General features: G+C 48.0%; 1 protein-coding gene across 5 annotated transcripts in view; it reads left to right on the top strand.

Moving 5' to 3' along the window:
- LOC131937231 (protein kinase C delta type) overlaps positions 1-19004 on the top strand; it is a 42561-nt gene that overhangs the window by 12469 nt on the left and 11088 nt on the right. The window contains exons 1-10 of one of the 5 annotated variants that reach the window (XM_059294493.1): positions 3164-3643; positions 8792-8978; positions 9151-9350; positions 12170-12233; positions 12529-12673; positions 13697-13728; positions 14063-14148; positions 16672-16801; positions 18362-18513; positions 18632-18808. In XM_059294493.1, the coding sequence (XP_059150476.1) occupies positions 3641-3643; positions 8792-8978; positions 9151-9350; positions 12170-12233; positions 12529-12673; positions 13697-13728; positions 14063-14148; positions 16672-16801; positions 18362-18513; positions 18632-18808 (1176 nt within the window). In that variant the 5' untranslated portion in view covers positions 3164-3640. Of the gene's footprint in view, positions 1-3163; positions 3644-7563; positions 7650-8791; positions 8979-9150; positions 9351-9409; positions 9443-12169; positions 12234-12528; positions 12674-13696; positions 13729-14062; positions 14149-16671; positions 16802-18361; positions 18514-18631; positions 18809-19004 lie in introns of those variants that run through there. The other 4 variants (XM_059294491.1, XM_059294492.1, XM_059294494.1 and 1 more) reach the window with 4 other exon arrangements.

Genomic DNA, 19004 nt, shown 5'->3' with positions numbered 1-19004 from the left:
TCACTGGATGTTAGTTGGGGTCACTGGATGTTAGTTGGGGTCACTGGATGTTGGGGTCACTGGATGTTAGTTGGGGTCACTGGATGTTAGTTGGGGTCACTGGATGTTAGTTGGGGTCACTGGATGTTGGGGTCACTGGATGTTAGTTGGGGTCACGGGATGTTAGTTGGGGTCACGGGATGTTAGTTGGGGTCACGGGATGTTAGTTGGGGTCACTGGATGTTAGTTGGGGTCACGGGATGTTAGTTGGGGTCACTGGATGTTAGTTGGGGTCACGGGATGTTAGTTGGGGTCACTGGATGTTGGGGTCACTGGATGTTAGTTGGGGTCACGGGATGTTAGTTGGGGTCAATGGATGTTAGTTGGGGTCAATGGATGTTAGTTGGGGTCACTGGATGTTAGTTGGGGTCACGGGATGTTAGTTGGGGTCAATGGATGTTAGGGTTACTGGATGTTAGTTGGGGTCACGGGATGTTAGTTGGGGTCACTGGATGTTAGTTGGGGTCACTGGATGTTAGTTGGGGTCACTGGATGTTGGGGTCACTGGATGTTAGTTGGGGTCACTGGATGTTAGTTGGGGTCACTGGATGTTAGTTGGGGTCACGGGATGTTAGTTGGGGTCACGGGATGTTAGTTGGGGTCAATGGATGTTAGTTGGGGTCACGGGATGTTAGTTGGGGTCACTGGATGTTAGTTGGGGTCACTGGATGTTGGGGTCACTGGATGTTAGTTGGGGTCACGGGATGTTAGTTGGGGTCACGGGATGTTAGTTGGGGTCACGGGATGTTAGTTGGGGTCAATGGATGTTAGTTGGGGTCACTGGATGTTGGGGTCACTGGATGTTAGTTGGGGTCACGGGATGTTAGTTGGGGTCAATGGATGTTAGTTGGGGTCACGGGATGTTAGTTGGGGTCACTGGATGTTAGTTGGGGTCACGGGATGTTAGTTGGGGTCACTGGATGTTAGTTGGGGTCACTGGATGTTGGGGTTACTGGATGTTAGTTGGGGTCACGGGATGTTAGTTGGGGTCACTGGATGTTAGTTGGGGTCACTGGATGTTAGTTGGGGTCAATGGATGTTAGTTGGGGTCACGGGATGTTGGGGTCACTGGATGTTGGGGTTACTGGATGTTAGTTGGGGTCACGGGATGTTAGTTGGGGTCACTGGATGTTAGTTGGGGTCACTGGATGTTAGTTGGGGTCACGGGATGTTGGGGTTACTGGATGTTGGGGTTACTGGATGTTAGTTGGGGTCACGGGATGTTAGTTGGGGTCACTGGATGTTAGTTGGGGTCACTGGATGTTAGTTGGGGTCACTGGATGTTAGTTGGGGTCACTGGATGTAAGTTGGGGTCACGGGATGTTGGGGTCACTGGATGTTGGGGTTACTGGATGTTAGTTGGGGTCACGGGATGTTAGTTGGGGTCACTGGATGTTAGTTGGGGTCACTGGATGTTAGTTGGGGTCACTGGATGTTAGTTGGGGTCACTGGATGTTAGTTGGGGTCACTGGATGTTAGTTGGGGTCACTGGATGTTAGTTGGGGTTACGGGATGTTGGGGTCACTGGATGTTAGTTGGGGTCACGGGATGTTAGTTGGGGTCACTGGATGTTAGTTGGGGTCACTGGATGTTAGTTGGGGTCACTGGATGTTAGTTGGGGTCACTGGATGTTAGTTGGGGTCACGGGATGTTAGTTGGGGTCACTGGATGTTAGTTGGGGTCACGGGATGTTAGTTGGGGTCACGGGATGTTGGGGTCACTGGATGTTAGTTGGGGTCACGGGATGTTGGGGTCACGGGATGTTGGGGTCACTGGATGTTAGTTGGGGTCACGGGATGTTGGGGTCACTGGATGTTAGTTGGGGTCACTGGATGTTAGTTGGGGTCACGGGATGTTGGGGTCACTGGATGTTAGTTGGGGTCACTGGATGTTAGTTGGGGTCACGGGATGTTGGGGTCACGTGACGGGTCAACATGAAGCTAAAGTCTGGCGCATGTACTTGACCACCATCTGGTGCAGAGATGGATGGTCTGTCATCCATCATATGACGTATATCTGGTTATCTCAAGGTCGTTGTGTGGGCTGGCAGTGGCATTGAGGGGGAGGGGCGGAGATGGATGAGATGAACGGGTGCATCTTCGACGCGGCAGACATTTTTAAAAACTTTCAATACAATACTAACTGTCGAGAAAACCAAGAAACGTTTCTTTGTTACTTTTGAATTAAAAGAACTTGTTCACAAATTCACGCGATTTTGGCCGCACCCTACCTAGCGACGCCACTGTATATTAATAACAGTGGCAGGGGAACTGCACCTACAATTTGGTGTTTGGTGTTTGGGCTGGGTATGTGATGTGTGACGTATGATGCAGGCTCAATGGATTGGCAGGGGAACTGCACCTACAATTTGGTGTTTGGTGTTTGGTGTTTGGGCTGGGTATGTGATGTATGACATATGATGCAGGCTCAATGGATTGCACCTAATGTGCCACCTATAGTTTGGTGTTTGGGCTGGGTATGTGATGTATGACATATGATGCAGGCTCAATGGATTGACCCAATGTTCCACCTATAGTTTGGTGTTTGGGCTGGGTATGTGATGTATGACGTATGATGCAGGCTCAATGGATTGACCCAATGTTCCACCTATAGTTTGGTGTTTGGCCTGGGTATGTGATGTATGACGTATGATGCAGGCTCAATGGATTGACCCAATGTTCCACATATAGTTTGGTGTTTGGGCTGGGTATGTGATGTATGACATATGATGCAGGCTCAATGGATTGACCCAATGTTCCACCTATAGTTTGGTGTTTGGGCTGGGTATGTGATGTATGTTTGGTGTTTGGGCTGGGTATGTGATGTATGACATATGATGTATGACATATGATGTATGACATATGATGCAGGCTCAATGGATTGCACCCAATGTGCCACGCTGCTGTGTAAAAAAAAAGTAGCCTCTGATGTAAAAGATTTCTGGCGACGCCTGTAACCACGAACCTCATGGCTTATCGCCCTTAGCGTTTTGTGACCTCCCCGCGACAGATTTAGAACCGCTGACGAAATAGTCGTGCGGTACCGATCAATTAGTCCGCCACTACAATAGCGCGAACTATTTTTACGCAGTGACCTAGATCCGATGAAAAGTTAACTTCTGGCTAGCGTGTAGGCCTACATTCCATAATCCCATCGGATTTAGCTCTGTTTTTACATTTTCAAAATAAACTTTTTTTATATATCAATAAATACAGTAATCGTGATATCCCTTGGTCTCAGTGTGCTATAAAACTTTGATTACTTAAGCGATTCTATTCTTAGCGGATCGTGCTTTGGAAAACCCCTTGAATTTCTATTTATAGTAACGAGTTGTTGTATTTTTTTGGTTGATGGATCCGGGCAAGTGATTGATAATTCTGGCCCATAATTACCAGTAGAGTCAAATTTAAAACGGGCCGCCTGAGTTCTCAGTTTGATTCGTGTCACGTTTTGCTGTGTGTTAGCACACAGTGAGAGACGAGTGTGTATGTGTAGAGGGGAACAGTCAGCACAGTGTGTAGCTGGTGTGTAGCTGGATAACCCGTGGATTACTTCTTTGTGTCGTGGTGGATGTTAAGTGGTCACAACACATCCAGTCAAGATGGTAAGTTACTTTAGCTGACTTTGTTCATGTGACTTGGTTAATGTGACTTGGTTAGTCAACTGACACAGTTGTTGACTTGGATAAAAAGTTTGTCAATGTTTGTTAGACGTGTCTTCGCTTCATTGATCCGGTACGTTTAGGAAAAATTGGGGCAAGTTGTTGGCTCATTTTTTCTGTGTCGTCTGCTTGTAGAAATACTTCCTCCCATCAGAAGCCAGTCTGTCAGTTGTTTTGCCCTAGCTTTTGGTGTGGATGTAGGTGACAGATGACTTGACAACTGACAGATGACTTGACAACTGACAGATGACTTGACAACTGACAGATGACTTGACAACTGTGTCAACCAGTCATCCTGCCGTGTCATGTCACACACAGACGTAACGACGTGTCTAAACTTTGACGTCATCTGACAAGATCTGCACTCAAACCGATGACTGGGACATTTTTAGTGGGGTCAAGTCTAGGGTCAAGTCTAGGGTCAAGTCAAGGGTCAAGTCTAGGGTCGAGTCTAGGGTCAAGTCTAGGGTCAAGTCTAGGGTCGAGTCGGGTCAAGTCTAGGGTCGAGTCTAGGGTCAAGTCTAGGGTCAAGTCTAGGGTCGAGTCGGGTCAAGTCTAGGGTCGAGTCTAGGATCAAGTCAGTCATTAGACCGTATGTGTGCACTGGCATTTACTAACCTTGAAATAAAATAAATGTGTGTACACAAGTCCTTGTGTGATTTAAAGTTGGGATCACGACAAATTGTGGGATCACGACAAATTGTGGGATCACGACAAATTGTGGGACCACGACAAATTGTGGGACCACGACAAATTGTTGGATCACGACAAATTGTGGGATCACGACAAATTGTGGGATCACGACAAATTGTGGGACCACGACAAATTGTGGGATCGGGGAAAAAACAAAGCAGGAAGTGGATTCAAGCCTGGTGTTGAAGCTGTCCCGTTAGTTCCGCTCACACATTTATTTCCGTGTCTAACCATCACCTCCCCCACAACTTTCCGTGTCTAACCCTCCCCCTCACCTCCCCCTCACCTCCCCCCCCCTCAGGACTTTAGCCACTGGACTGTGAAGAGGTTCCCACTGTCACGCTCCACTGACTGCACACAACACTTGGACCCTCACATGGGTTGACACCCGGACCCCAGATATGTATGTGCCGACCCAATGCTATCGCCTCCCCCCCCAGTAACGTGCCTACCCCACCCCCAGGAATGTGCTAGACCCCCCCAGGAATGTGCTAGACCCCCCAACCCCCCTCCCACCCCCAGGAATGTGCTAGTCCCCCCCCCCCCCACCCAGGAGTGTGCCGACCCCCCCCCCCCCCCCCCAGGAATGTGCTAGACCCCCCACCCCCAGGAATGTGCCTACCCCCAATGATCCCTCCTTATCTTTACTGTGACCTTGACCCCAGATTGATTTCTCGCCCTGGATATCAACCCGGATTTGTTTTCAGTATCTGATCACTTGACACACTGTGTACCGGGGTAGCTACGTCTGTTGGTCGCTACGTCTGTTGGTCGCTACGTCTGTTGGTCGCTACGTCTGTTGGTCGCTACGTCTGTTGGTCGCTACGTCTGTTGGTCGCTACGTCTGTTGGTCGCTACGTCTGTTGGTCGCTACGTCTGTTGGTCGCTACGTCTGTTGGTCGCTACGTCTGTTGGTCGCTACGTCTGTTGGTCGCTACGTCTGTTTGTCGCTACGTCTGTTGGTCGCTACGTCTGTTGGTCGTCTGTTGGTCGCTACGTCTGTTGGTCGCTACGTCTGTTGGAGGGGAGAGAATGTCTGGTGGAGCGGCGATAAAGTGAGAGACGGGCCACCCCCCCCCCCACCCCTCCCTGCACCATTACCTACAGGCAACATGGGGGTCATGTGCTACACACATACACGACACACTCGTGTGACCTGTCAAGTGTGACGTAGCTGAAGGAAGTGATATACGACACGTCAACGTCAACTTTTATGGCAATCATATAGTAGGTACACGGCCAAGACTTGTTTGTAGGTCAGTGGCCAAGACTTGTTTGTAGGTCAGTGGCCAAGACTTGTTTGTAGGTCAGTGGCCAAGACTTGTTTGTAGGTCAGTGGCCAAGGCTTGTTTGTAGGTCAGTGGCCAAGACTTTTTTGTAGGTCAGTGGCCAAGACTTGTTTGTAGGTCAGTGGCCAAGACTTTTTTGTAGGTCAGTGGCCAAGATATTGTTTGTAGGTCAGTGACCAAGATATTGTTTGTAGGTCAGTGGCCAAGACTTGTTTGTAGGTCAGTGGCCAAGACTTGTTTGTAGGTCAGTGGCCAAGATATTGCTCCTCCTACATCTGTCCTGATCAGTTTTCTGTAAACATAGTCAGGACGTTATGGACGTATCACATACAACTGTGACGTGTGACATACAACTGTGACGTGTGACATACAACTGTGACGTGTGACATACAACTGTGACGTGTGACATACAACTGTGACGTGCCGCCTGTTGATAGACAAATATATCTGGCATGTGACCAACTCTAATGATACACCCTGGGGTGGCATGACCTGCTGATACACCCTGGGGTGGCATGACCTGCTGATACACCCTGGGGTGGCATGACCTGCTGATACACCCTGGGGTGGCATGACCTGCTGATACACCCTGGGGTGGCATGACCTGCTGATACACCCTGGGGTGGCATGACCTGCTGATACACCCTGGGGTGGCATGACCTGCTGATACACCCTGGGGTGGCATGACCTGCTGAGACACCCTGGGGTGGCATGACCTGCTGAGACACCCTGGGGTGATATGGCCTAGGTAAGCATGTCAACTGATCCAGCCCCCAAAAACCATATCGTAACACAAAATTTGGCAAGTCAAGCGTGAAATGTTCCAGTCTGCTGATCTGCATAGATCACGTCACGTGTGCTTAAGTACAGGTTCTCTGCTGAAGAAGGAACTCGGTCACCTTACAATCTTGTCACCTTACAATCTTGTCACCTTACAATCTTGTCACCTTACAATCTTGTCACCTTACAATCTTGTCACCTTACAATCTTGTCACCTTACAATCTTGTCACCTTACAATCTTGTCACCTTACAATCTTGTCACCTTACAATCTTGTCACCTTACAATCTTGTCACCTTACAATCTTGTCACCTTACAATCTTGTCACCTTACAATCTTGTCACCTTACAATCTTGTCACCTTACAATCTTGTCACCTTACAATCCGAATGTCGGACTACGAATGTCGGACTACGAATGTCGGACTACGAATGTCGGACTACGAATGTCGGACTACGAATGTCGGACTACGAATGTCGGACTACGAATGTCGGACTACGAATGTCGGACTACGAATGTCGGACTACGAATGTCGGACTACGAATGTCGGACTACGAATGTCGGACTACGAATGTCGGACTACGAATGTCGGACTACGAATGTCGGACTACGAATGTCGGACGGACCATATTGGACCTACAGATGTGACATCGTGCCTCCACCCCCCCCCCCCCCCCCCCCCACGCGATTTTAAAAATAATTTCCCCTGCTAATTAATAATTACGCCAGATCGAAATAATTAATAATAAATACTGAGGGGAAGGATCCTAAGGGGAAGGGGGTGTAGACATTATACAGTGGGGAAGGGGGGTAAAGACATTATACAGTGGGGAGGGGGGGTATAGACATATTGTGGGGAAGTGGGGTACATTATACAGTGGGGAGGGGGTATAGACATATTGTGGGGAGGATGGGGGTGTAGACATACTGTGGGGAGGGGGTGTTCACGGGCGTAGCGACATTCTGCTGATCCAACCTGTGAATAAAGCGCCATTTTTTACCGTCCCAATGTGTCACATGTAGACCCTCGTCTGGGCCACACATTCCAAGTGTGCGGGTTGTGGGGTGGTTGTGGGGTGGTTGTGGGGTGGTTGGCCTCCCACTTCAGTCCACTGACAGACGGGTCTTAGTGCGGAGTTCTAGTGCCGGTGCTAAAATGTCAGGCAGTGGATCAGACCTCGATGATGACGTAAGTTAGCTCAAAACATCGTTCATCCCTACTTTGTCTATCCCTACAAAGTTCAGATTTCCTTTCTGTCTGTCTGTCTGTCTGTCTGTCTGTCTGTCTGTCTGTCTGTCTGTCTGTCTGTCCCTTCAAAGTTCAGATTTCCTGTCTGTCTGTCTGTCTCTTCAAAGTTCAGATTTCCTGTCTGTCTGTCTGTCTGTCTGTCCCTACAAAGTTCAGATTTCCCGTCTGTCTGTCTGTCCCTTCAAAGTTCAGATTTCCTGTCTGTCTGTCTCTTCAAAGTTCAGATTTCCTGTCTGTCTGTCTGTCTCTTCAAAGTTCAGATTTCCTGTCTGTCTGTCTGTCTGTCTCTTCAAAGTTCAGATTTCCTGTCTGTCTGTCTGTCTGTCTGTCCCTTCAAAGTTCAGATTTCCGGTCTGTCTGTCTCTTCAAAGTTCAGATTTCCTGTCTGTCTGTCTGTCTGTCTGTCTGTCTCTTCAAAGTTCAGATTTCCTGTCTGTCTGTCTGTCCCTTCAAAGTTCAGATTTCCTTTCTGTCTGTCTGTGTAGTGAAGGGGGGTGAATGTTGTTGTTATTTGGTACCCTATCTTGTTCGTCCTTGTTCAGTTCTCGTGCTGTGAGCTGTAAAAGTCCGGTTTGTTCCAGTTTATGAAATAGTGTATAAGGTGTATGAAAACTTGTGTGATTGCCTCAGTTTCGTCCAAATCACCATGGTTAGTGTAGGTTAGGTTTAGATTAATTGTTAGCCACTAGCTTGTGTGTTTTGTGTTTAGACTAGACTGTTATGTGTTGATAGTGTATATACTATTAAATTATTTTACTTTCAACGAGCCTTTGTTTCATTCAGTGTTGTTTGTCTGTTTGTCTTACATGTTGCGCTACGCATCGGATCACCCGAAAGGCGTGTCCGTGTGTTCATAACAGTCTGTCCCTTCTAAGTTCAGATTTCCTGTCTGTTGTGTGTAGGTTGTGTGTAGGTTGTGTGTAGGTTTCATATGCGCATTCACCGAACTCTTCTTAATAATTCTATCGTCGACACTAAAAAAGATCCCGTTCGTGAATCATGTCTTGACCCCCTGAGTCTCCCTACCAGACTGCCCCCCCTCCAGCAAATATTTAGACTGACCTTGACCCTTCTGTCCCCAGAAGCAGACGACCCGCTGGAATCCCCAGTCCTCCACACAGATCAACGCAGCCGGAAGTCGCCGGAACAGTGCCATGCCGGGCACCGGCTTTATCCGGGTCAAGCTGCTCCAGGCTGAGGTCAGCCCCGGGCCGGACCCGGAAGATCCGTTCCTGGCGGTCAATGTCAAGGAGTCCACAGAGATCCCAGGTACACTCACATTGACACCTCATTGACACCTCATTGACACCTCACTCTCATTCATTCCAACGATCATTAACGCGCCAAATTAATTTACAAGTTACTCTAAAATTAAAAAGTCATTAACACCTTAGTCCAATCAATTGAAACGACCCACCCCCCCCCCTCCACCCCTCCGCAGGGCGTGGCGTCCAGCTAGTCCAGAGGAAGAAGACGCTCTACCCCAAGTGGAACTCCTGCTTCGATGCTCACCTCTACGACGGCCGCGTCATCCAGATGATTCTCATGGAGAAGCCAAACAAGAGCATCGCGGAGATCAGCATCGGCGCCAAGATGTTGGCGGACAGGTGTAATGGGGGCACCACCAGCGGGCCCATTTGGGTGAGTAGACAGGTGTAATGGGGGCACCACCAGCGGGCCCATTTGAGTGAGTAGACAGGTGTAATGGGGGAACCACCAGCGGGCCCATTTGGGTGAGTAGACTGGTGTAATGGAGGCACCATTTGGGTGGGTAGACAGGTGTAATGGGGGGTACCATTTGGGTGGGTAGACAGGTGTAATGGGGCCACCATTTGGGTGGGTAGACAGGTGTAATGGGGGCATCACCAGCGGTCCCATTTGGGTGATTGAACCAAACTTGTGGATTGAACCAACCTTGTGGATTGAACCAAACTTGTGGATTGAACCAAACTTGTGGATCGAACCAAACTTGTGGATCGAACCAACCTTGTGGATTGAACCAAACATGTGGATTGAACCAACCTTGTGGATTGAACCAACCTTGTGGATTGAACCAAACTTGTGGATTTAACCAAACTTGTGGATTGAACCAAACTTGTGGATTGAACCAAACTTGTGGATTGAACCAAACTTGTGGATTGAACCAAACTTGTGGATTGAACCAAACTTGTGGATTGAACCAACCTTGTGGATTGAACCAAACTTGTGGATTGAACCAACCTTGTGGATTGAACCAAACTTGTGGATTGAACCAAACTTGTGGATTGAACCAACCTTGTGGATTGAACCAAACTTGTGGATTGAACCAACCTTGTGGATTGAACCAACCTTGTGTATTGAACCAAACTTGTGGATTGAACCAACCTTGTGGATTGAACCAACCTTGTGGATTGAACCAACCTTGTGTATTGAACCAAACTTGTGGATTGAACCAACCTTGTGGATTGAACCAACCTTGTGGATTGAATCAAACAGAATGAAGTCAAGTCGACTGTAGCAATGTTAGAAGTGTAGTTGCTTAAAAAGGTCACATCCTGTCACTCAGTCATGCGCAGTCAGACAAACCAAATTGAGCAGACGACTAAAACCTCGTTTGAAACCAATCGGACTTGACGTCTGCTGGTAGGGATGAAACAAGCTGCCGACTGGGAAATTAGAAATGGCGACAAAACGTTCAGTCGTCTGCCTTAATTTCCAATCGACTCGTCTGTTCCCCACCCCGCCAAATTTGATCAAAGATTTGAAATAGACGAGTCCAGATTAGTTGTATTCAAATAGCCTCACCACCTCTCACCCCTGCCCTATGCAAGAATCTACAGATAGTTTATAAATTCTCTTCAGTAGAGATGGAGTTGTCGTGATGTTGTTGTCGTGATGTTGTTGTCGTGATGTGGTTGCCGTGATGTTGTTGCCGTGATGTGGTTGTGGTGATGTTGTTGTTGTGATGTTGTTGTGGTGATGTTGTTGTCGTGATGTGGTTGCCGTGATGTGGTTGTCGTGATGTGGTTGTCGTGACGTGGTTGTCGTGATGTTGTTGTCGTGATGTGGTTGTCGTGATGTTGTTGTCGTGATGTGGTTGCCGTGATGTGGTTGTGATGTGGTTGTGATGTGGTTGCCGTGATGTGGTTGTCATTATGTGGTTGTCATGATGTGGTTGTCGTGACGTGGTTGTCGTGATGTTGTTGTCGTGATGTTGTTGTTGTGATGTTGTTGTTGTGATGTTGTTGACGTGATGTGGTTGTGATGTGGTTGTGATGTGGTTGTGATGTGGTTGTCGTGATGTGGTTGTCGTGATGTGGTTGTCGTGATGTTGTTGACGTGATGGTGTTGTCGTGATGTTGTTGCCGTGATGTTGTTGACGTGATGTGGTTGCCGTGATGTTGTTGCCGTGATGTTGTTGTCGTGATGTGGTTGTGATGTTGTTGCCGCGATGTGGTTGTCGTGATGTTGTTGCCGTGATGTTGTTGCCGTGATGTGGTTGTCGTGATGTGGTTGTCGTGATGTTGTTACCGTGATGTTGTTACCGTGATGTGGTTGTCGTGATGTTGTTACCGTGATGTTGTTGACGTGATGTGGTTGCCGTGATGTTGTTGACGTGATGTTGTTGACGTGATGTGGTTGTGATGTTGTTGCCGCGATGTGGTTGTCGTGATGTTGTTGCCGTGATGTTGTTGCCGTGATGTTGTTGCCGTGATGTTGTTGCCGTGATGTGGTTGTCGTGATGTTGTTGCCGTAATGTTGTTGCCGTGATGTTGTTGACGTGATGTTGTTGCCGTGATGTGGTTGTCGGGATGTGGTTGTCGTGATGTTGTTGCCGTGTTGTGGTTGTCGTGATGTTGTTGCCGTGATGTTGTTGCCGTGATGTTGTTGCCGTGATGTTGTTGCCGTGATGTTGTTGCCGTGATGTGGTTGTCGGGATGTGGTTGTCCCGATGTTGTTGCCGCGATGTGGTTGTCGTGATGTTGTTGCCGTGATGTTGTTGTCGTGATGTGGTTGTTGTGATGTTGTTGCCGTAATGTTGTTGTGATGTTGTGAAACAAGTCATTGTCCCACCTGTTATTATTTCATATTTGTGTCACCCCAAAAGGTGATAACAGCCATGTCATCTGTCTGATGTGTCACAACACTTGTGTCATCTGACATGAGCGGGTGTCTACGTCATGTGTCTCAAGTCACATGTCTCAAGTCACATGTCTCAAGTCACATGTCTCAAGTCACATGTCACATCTTTAAAGTCACATGGGACATGTTTAAAGTCACATGGGACATGTTTAAAGTCACGTGGGACATGTTTAAAGTCACGTGGGACATGTCTGAAGTCATATGTCACATGTCTGAAGTCACATGTCACATGTCTGAAGTCACATGTCACATGTCTGAAGTCACATGTCACATGTCTAAAGTCATATGTCACATGTCTGAAGTCACATGTCTGAAGTCACAATGTCGTCTGTCCCCAGTTGGATCTGAAGCCGTCCGGTCGTCTGCAGATCCTGGTCAGATTTTACCCGGAGACCAACGGAGGTGAGTACTGGCCTCGTGACCTGCTGACCTAGAATATTTAATCAGTCGGAGCTGAGTATTACATCAACAAGTCCTGAAATATCTTCAACTGGTACATTTTGATGTCATGTCCTGTACATGTCATGTCCTGTAGATGCCATGTCCTGTAGATGCCATGTCCTGTAGATGCCATGTCCTGTAGATGTCATGTCCTGTAGATGCCATGTCCTGTAGATGTCATGTCCTGTAGATGCCATGTCCTGTAGATGACATGTCCTGTGGATGACATGTCCTGTAGATGTCCTCTACTCCACAGACGAGATGATCCCCACCCAAAAGCAACAGTTTGTCCGGCGTGGTGCCATGAAGCAGCAGAAGGTTCACGAGGTCAAAGGTCACCAGTTCATAGCCAAGTTCTTCAGGTCCCCGACCTACTGTTCTTTCTGCACCGAGTTCTTATGGTGAGTACATCAAGTGTATCTGTTCTTATGGTGAGTACATCAAGTGTATCTGTTCTTATGGTGAGTACATCAAGTGTATCTGTTCTTATGGTGAGTACATCAAGTGTATCTGTTGTTATGGTGAGTACATCAAGTGTATCTGTTCTTATGGTGAGTACATCAAGTGTATCTGTTCTTATGGTGAGTACTTCAAGTGTATCTGTTCTTATGGTGAGTACATCAAGTGTATCTGTTCTTATGGTGAGTACATCAAGTGTATCTGTTCTTATGGTGAGTACATCAAGTGTATCTGTTCTTATGGTGAGTACATCAAGTGTATCTGTTCTTATGGTGAGTACATCAAGTGTATCTGTTCTTATGGTGAGTACATCAAGTGTATCTGTTCTTATGGTGAGTACATCAAGTGTATCTGTTCTTATGGTGAGTACATCAAGTGTATCTGTTCTTATGGTGAGTACATCAAGTGTATCTGTTCTTATGGTGAGTACATCAAGTGTATCTGTTCTTATGGTGAGTACATCAAGTGTATCTGTTCTTATGGTGAGTACATCAAGTGTATCTGTTCTTATGGTGAGTACATCAAGTGTATCTGTTCTTATGGTGAGTACATCAAGTGTATCTGTTCTTATGGTGAGTACATCAAGTGTATCTGTTCTTATGGTGAGTACATCAAGTGTATCTGTTCTTATGGTGAGTACATCAAGTGTATCTGTTCTTATGGTGAGTACATCAAGTGTATCTGTTCTTATGGTGAGTACATCAAGTGTATCTGTTCTTATGGTGAGTACATCAAGTGTATCTGTTCTAATGGTGAGTACATCAAGTGTATCTGTTCTTATGGTGAGTACTTTATAGATTCTCCCAGTTCATCAAGTGTATCTGTTCTTATGGTGAGTACTTTATAGATTCTCCCAGTTCATCAAGTGTATGTTGTACATGAGTACCTTCTCCACCCCACCCCTTCAGACACACACACACACACACACACACACACATTGAAACTGTTTGTTTTTTCTTTATCAGGGGACTGAACAAACAAGGGTACCAATGTCAGAGTAAGTCATATTTCAACTGGCATTTGACATCTTGCTGACCAACTGTGACATGACACTGACCAACTGTGACGTGGCACTGACCAACTGTGACGTGACACTGACCAACTGTGACGTGACACTGACCAACTGTGACGTGACACTGACCAACTGTGACATGACACTCACCAACTGTGACATGACACTGACCAACTGTGACATGTCACTGACCAACTGTGACATGACACTGACCAACGGTGACATGACACTGACCAACTGTGACATGACACTGACCAACTGTGACATGACACTGACCAACTGTCACGTGACACTGACCGTGTGACATCCCTCTCACCAGTGTGCAACTGTGCCGTCCACAAGAAGTGCCACGACAAAATTTTGGGAAAATGTCCCGGCAACGCTAAAGACAGTCGTGAAACCATGGTGAGACATGTGTGGATTGTGGGGGCGTGTGGGGTAGTGCTTGTGTGGGACGAGTGTGTGGTGTGGTGTCGCAGGTGGTGTGGTGTCGCTGGTGGTGTGGCTGGTGGTGTGGTGTGGCTGGTGGTGTGGCTGGTGGTGTGTGGTGTGGCTGGTGGTGTGTGGTGTGGTGTCGCTGGTGGTGTGGTGTCGCTGGTGGTGTGGCTGGTGGTGTGGTGTGGCTGGTGGTGTGTGGTGTGGCTGGTGGTGTGGTGTCGCTGGTGGTGTGGCTGGTGGTGTGGCTGGTGGTGTGGTGTGGTGTCGCTGGTGGTGATGCTGGTGGTGTGTGGTGTGGCTGGTGGTGTGGCTGGTGGTGTGGTGTGGCTGGTGGTGTGTGGTGTGGTGTGGCTGGTGGTGTGGCTGGTGGTGTGGCTGGTGGTGTGGTGTGGCTGGTGGTGTGGCTGGTGGTGTGGCTGGTGGTGTGGTGTGGCTGGTGGTGTGTGGTGTGGTGTGGCTGGTGGTGTGTGGTGTGGTGTGGCTGGTGGTGTTTGGTGTGGTGTAACTGGTGGTGTGTGGTGTGGCTGGTGGTGTGTGGTGTGGCTGGTGGTGTGTGGTGTGGCTGGTGGTGTGTGGTGTGGTGTGGTGTGGCTGGTGGTGTTTGTTGTGGTGTGGCTGGTGGTGTGGCTGGTGGTGTGGCTGGTGGTGTGTGGTGTGGTGTGGCTGGTGGTGTGTGGTGTGGCAAGTGGTGTGTGGTGTGGCTGGTGGTGTTTGGTGTGACTGGTGGTGGGTGGTGTGGCTGGTGGTGTGGCTGGTGGTGTGTGGTGTGGCTGGTGGTGTGTGGTGTGGTGTGGCTGGTGGTGTTTGTTGTGGTGTGGCTGGTGTTGTGGCTGGTGGTGGTGTGTGGTGTGGTGTGGCTGGTGGTGTGTGGTGTGGCTGGTGGTGTGTGGTGTGGTGTGGTGTGGCTGTTGGTGTTTGTTGTGGTGTGGCTGGTGGTGTGGCTGGTGGTGTGGTGTGGCTGGTGGTGTGTGGTGTGGCTGGTGGTGTTTGGTGTGACTGGTGGTGGGTGGTGTGGTGTGGCTGGTGGTGTGTGGTGTGGCAAGTGGTGTGTAGTGTGGCTGGTGGTGTGTGGTGTGGCTGGTGGTGTGGCTGGTGGTTTGTGGTGTGGCTGGTGGTGTGTGGTGTGGCTGGTGGTGTGTGGTGTGGCTGGTGGGGTTTGGTGTGGCTGGTGGTGTGGCTGGTGGTGTTTGGTGTGGTGTGGCTGGTGGTGTGTGGTGTGGCTGGTGGTGTGGCTGGTGGTGTTTGGTGTGGTGTGGCTGGTGGTGTGTGGTGTGGTGTGTGGTGTGGCTGGTGGTGGTGTGTGGTGTGGTGTGTGGTGTGGCTGGTGGTGTGTGGTGTGGTGTGTGGTGTGGCTGGTGGTGGTGTGTGGTGTGGCTGGTGGTGTGTGGTGTGGCTGGTGGTGTGTTGTGTGGCTGGTGGTGATGGTGTGGTGTGGCTGGTGGTGTGGCTGGTGGTGTCGCTGGTGGTGTGTGGTGTGGCTGGTGGTGTGGCTGGTGGTGTGGCTGGTGGTGTGTGGTGTCGCTGGTGGTGGTGTGTGGTGTGGCTGGTGGTGTGGCTGGTGGTGTGTGGTGTGGCTGGTGGTGTTTGTTGTGGTGTCGCTGTTGGTGTGTGGTGTGGTGTGGCAAGTGGTGTGTGGTGTGGCTGGTGGTGTGTTGTGTGGCTGGTGGTGATGGTGTGGTGTGGCTGGTGGTGTGGCTGGTGGTGTCGCTGGTGGTGTGTGGTGTGGCTGGTGGTGTGACTGGTGGTGTGGTGTGGTGTCGCTGGTGGTGTGTGGTGTGGTGTGGTGTCGCTGGTGGTGGTGTGTGGTGTGGTGTCGCTGGTGGTGATGTGTGGTGTGGCTAGTGGTGTGGCTGGTGGTGTGGCTGGTGGTGTGTGGTGTGGCTGGTGGTGGTGTGGCTGGTGGTGTGGTGTGGCTGGTGGTGGTGTGGCTGGTGGTGTGGTGTGGTGTCGCTGGTGGTGTGTGGTGTGGTGTGGTGTCACTGGTGGTGGTGTGTGGTGTGGCTAGTAATGTGGCTGGTGGTGTGTGGTGTGGCTGGTGGTGTTTGGTGTGGCTGGTGGTTTGTGGTGTGGCTGGTGGTGTTTGGTGTGGCTGGTGGTTTGTGGTGTGGCTGGTGGTGTGGCTGGTGGTGTGTGGTGTGGCTGGTGGGGTTTGGTGTGGCTGGTGGTGTGTGGTGTGGCTGGCGGTGTGGCTGGTGGTGTGTGGTGTGGCTGGTGGTGTTTGGTGTGGCTGGTGGTTTGTGGTGTGGCTGGTGGTGTGGCTGGTGGTGTGTGGTGTGGCTGGTGGTGTGGCTGGTGGTGTGTGGTGTGGCTGGTGGGGTTTGGTGTGGCTGGTGGTGTGGCTGGTGGTGTGGCTTGTGGTGTGTTGTGTGGCTGGCGGTGTGGCTGGTGGTGGTGTGGCTGGTGGTGTGTGGTGTGGCTGGTGGTGTGGCTGGTGTGGCTGGCAGTGTGTGGTGTCATGTCTCCCAACCATTCCTCTCATCTGTGTGGCAGCTGTTGACTGAGAGGTTCAACATCAACGTACCACACCGTTTCCGCATCAACAACTACATGTCTCCAACCTTCTGTGACCACTGTGGCTCCATGTTGTTCGGGCTCTTTAGGCAGGGCCTCAAGTGTGAAGGTACATCTTAGTCACATCTTGCTTTGTTTTTAGTCGGATGTTTTAGTCACATGTTTTAGTCAGATGTTGGTTTTAGATGGGTGTTTTATTCATATATTTACATCACATCTTAGTGTTAGATGGGTGTTTTATTCATATATTTACATCACATCTTAGTGTTAGATGGGTGTTTTATTCATATATTTACATCACATCTTAGTGTTAGATTAGTGTTTTATTCATATATTTACATCACATCTTAGTGTTAGATGGGTGTTTTATTCATATATTTACATCACATCTTAGTGTTAGATTGGTGTTTTAGATGTTTTATTCATATATTTACATCACATCTTAGTGTTAGATTGGTGTTTTAGATGTTTTATTCATATATTTACATCACATCTTAGTGTTAGATGGGTGTTTTATTCATATATTTACATCACATCTTAGTGTTAGATGGGTGTTTTATTCATATATTTACATCACATCTTAGTGTTAGATGGGTGTTTTATTCATATATTTACATCACATCTTAGTGTTAGATGGGTGTTTTATTCATATATTTACATCACATCTTAGTGTTAGATGGGTGTTTTATTCATATATTTACATCACATCTTAGTGTTAGATGGGTGTTTTATTCATATATTTACATCACATCTTAGTGTTAGATGGGTGTTTTATTCATATATTTACATCACATCTTAGTGTTAGATGGGTGTTTTATTCATATATTTACATCACATCTTAGTGTTAGATGGGTGTTTTATTCATATATTTACATCACATCTTAGTGTTAGATGGGTGTTTTTATTCATAGATTTACATCACATCTTAGTGTTAGATGGGTGTTTTATTCATATATTTACATCACATCTTAGTGTTAGATGGGTGTTTTATTCATATATTTACATCACATCTTAGTGTTAGATTAGTGTTTTATTCATATATTTACATCACATCTTAGTGTTAGATGGGTGTTTTATTCATATATTTACATCACATCTTAGTGTTAGATGGGTGTTTTATTCATATATTTACATCACATCTTAGTGTTAGATGGGTGTTTTATTCATAGATTTACATCACATCTTAGTGTTAGATGGGTGTTTTATTCATATATTTACATCACATCTTAGTGTTAGATGGGTGTTTTATTCATAGATTTACATCACATCTTAGTGTTAGATGGGTGTTTTATTCATATATTTACATCACATCTTAGTGTTAGATTGGTGTTTTAGATGTTTTATTCATATATTTACATCACATCTTAGTGTTAGATTGGTGTTTTAGATGTTTTATTCATATATTTACATCACATCTTAGTGTTAGATGGGTGTTTTATTCATATATTTACATCACATCTTAGTGTTAGATGGGTGTTTTATTCATATATTTACATCACATCTTAGTGTTAGATGGGTGTTTTATTCATATATTTACATCACATCTTAGTGTTAGATGGGTGTTTTATTCATATATTTACATCACATCTTAGTGTTAGATGGGTGTTTTAGATGTCAGATGTTTTAGTCAGACGATTGACCCCCCCCCCCCTCCCCGACTCTCCCCCAGTGTGCGGCATCAACTGCCACAAGAAGTGTAAGATGTACATGCCCAACCTGTGCGGCATCAACCAGAAACTGCTGGCAGAGGCCCTGCAACAGGTCAGGGTGACCACCACACCTGACAAGAAGAAGATGCATCAATCGCCTGTCACAGGCAGTGTAAGTACCTGATACAGGCAGTCTAAGTACCTGTCACCTGTTTAAGTTATGTAAGACCCAAATATAAAACTCTACACATGACTGACTGATTAAACTACTGACCCCCCCCCCCCCACAGACGTCACTGCTGACCCCCGGGGAAGAAGATGAGGACAGCGACAACGACTCCTACCACACCGTATGGGACACAGACGAGGTTCCCAGCAGTCTGGTGGCGCCAGCTGTACAGCTCAGGAAGTTCAAGGCCGAGGAATTCAACTTTCTCAAGGTGCTAGGCAAAGGCAGCTTTGGCAAGGTGGGTTTTACTGGCCATGTGTAGGGGGGTTTTACTGGCCATGTGTAGGTGGGTTTTACTGGCCATCTGTAGGTGGGTTTTACTGGCCATCTGTAGGTGGGTTTTACTGGCCATCTGTAGGTGGGTTTTACTGGCCATCTGTAGGTGGGTTTTACTGGCCATGTGTAGGGGGGTTTTACTGGCCATCTGTAGGTGG

Source organism: Physella acuta, unplaced genomic scaffold (assembly GCF_028476545.2).
Source record: "Physella acuta isolate Inbredline_101_S28 unplaced genomic scaffold, ASM2847654v3 ptg000204l, whole genome shotgun sequence".
NCBI classification, from domain to species: Eukaryota; Metazoa; Mollusca; class Gastropoda; family Physidae; genus Physella; species Physella acuta.
Note: the sequence above shows the minus strand (reverse complement) of the source record. Positions and strands in the feature narration are given on the sequence as shown.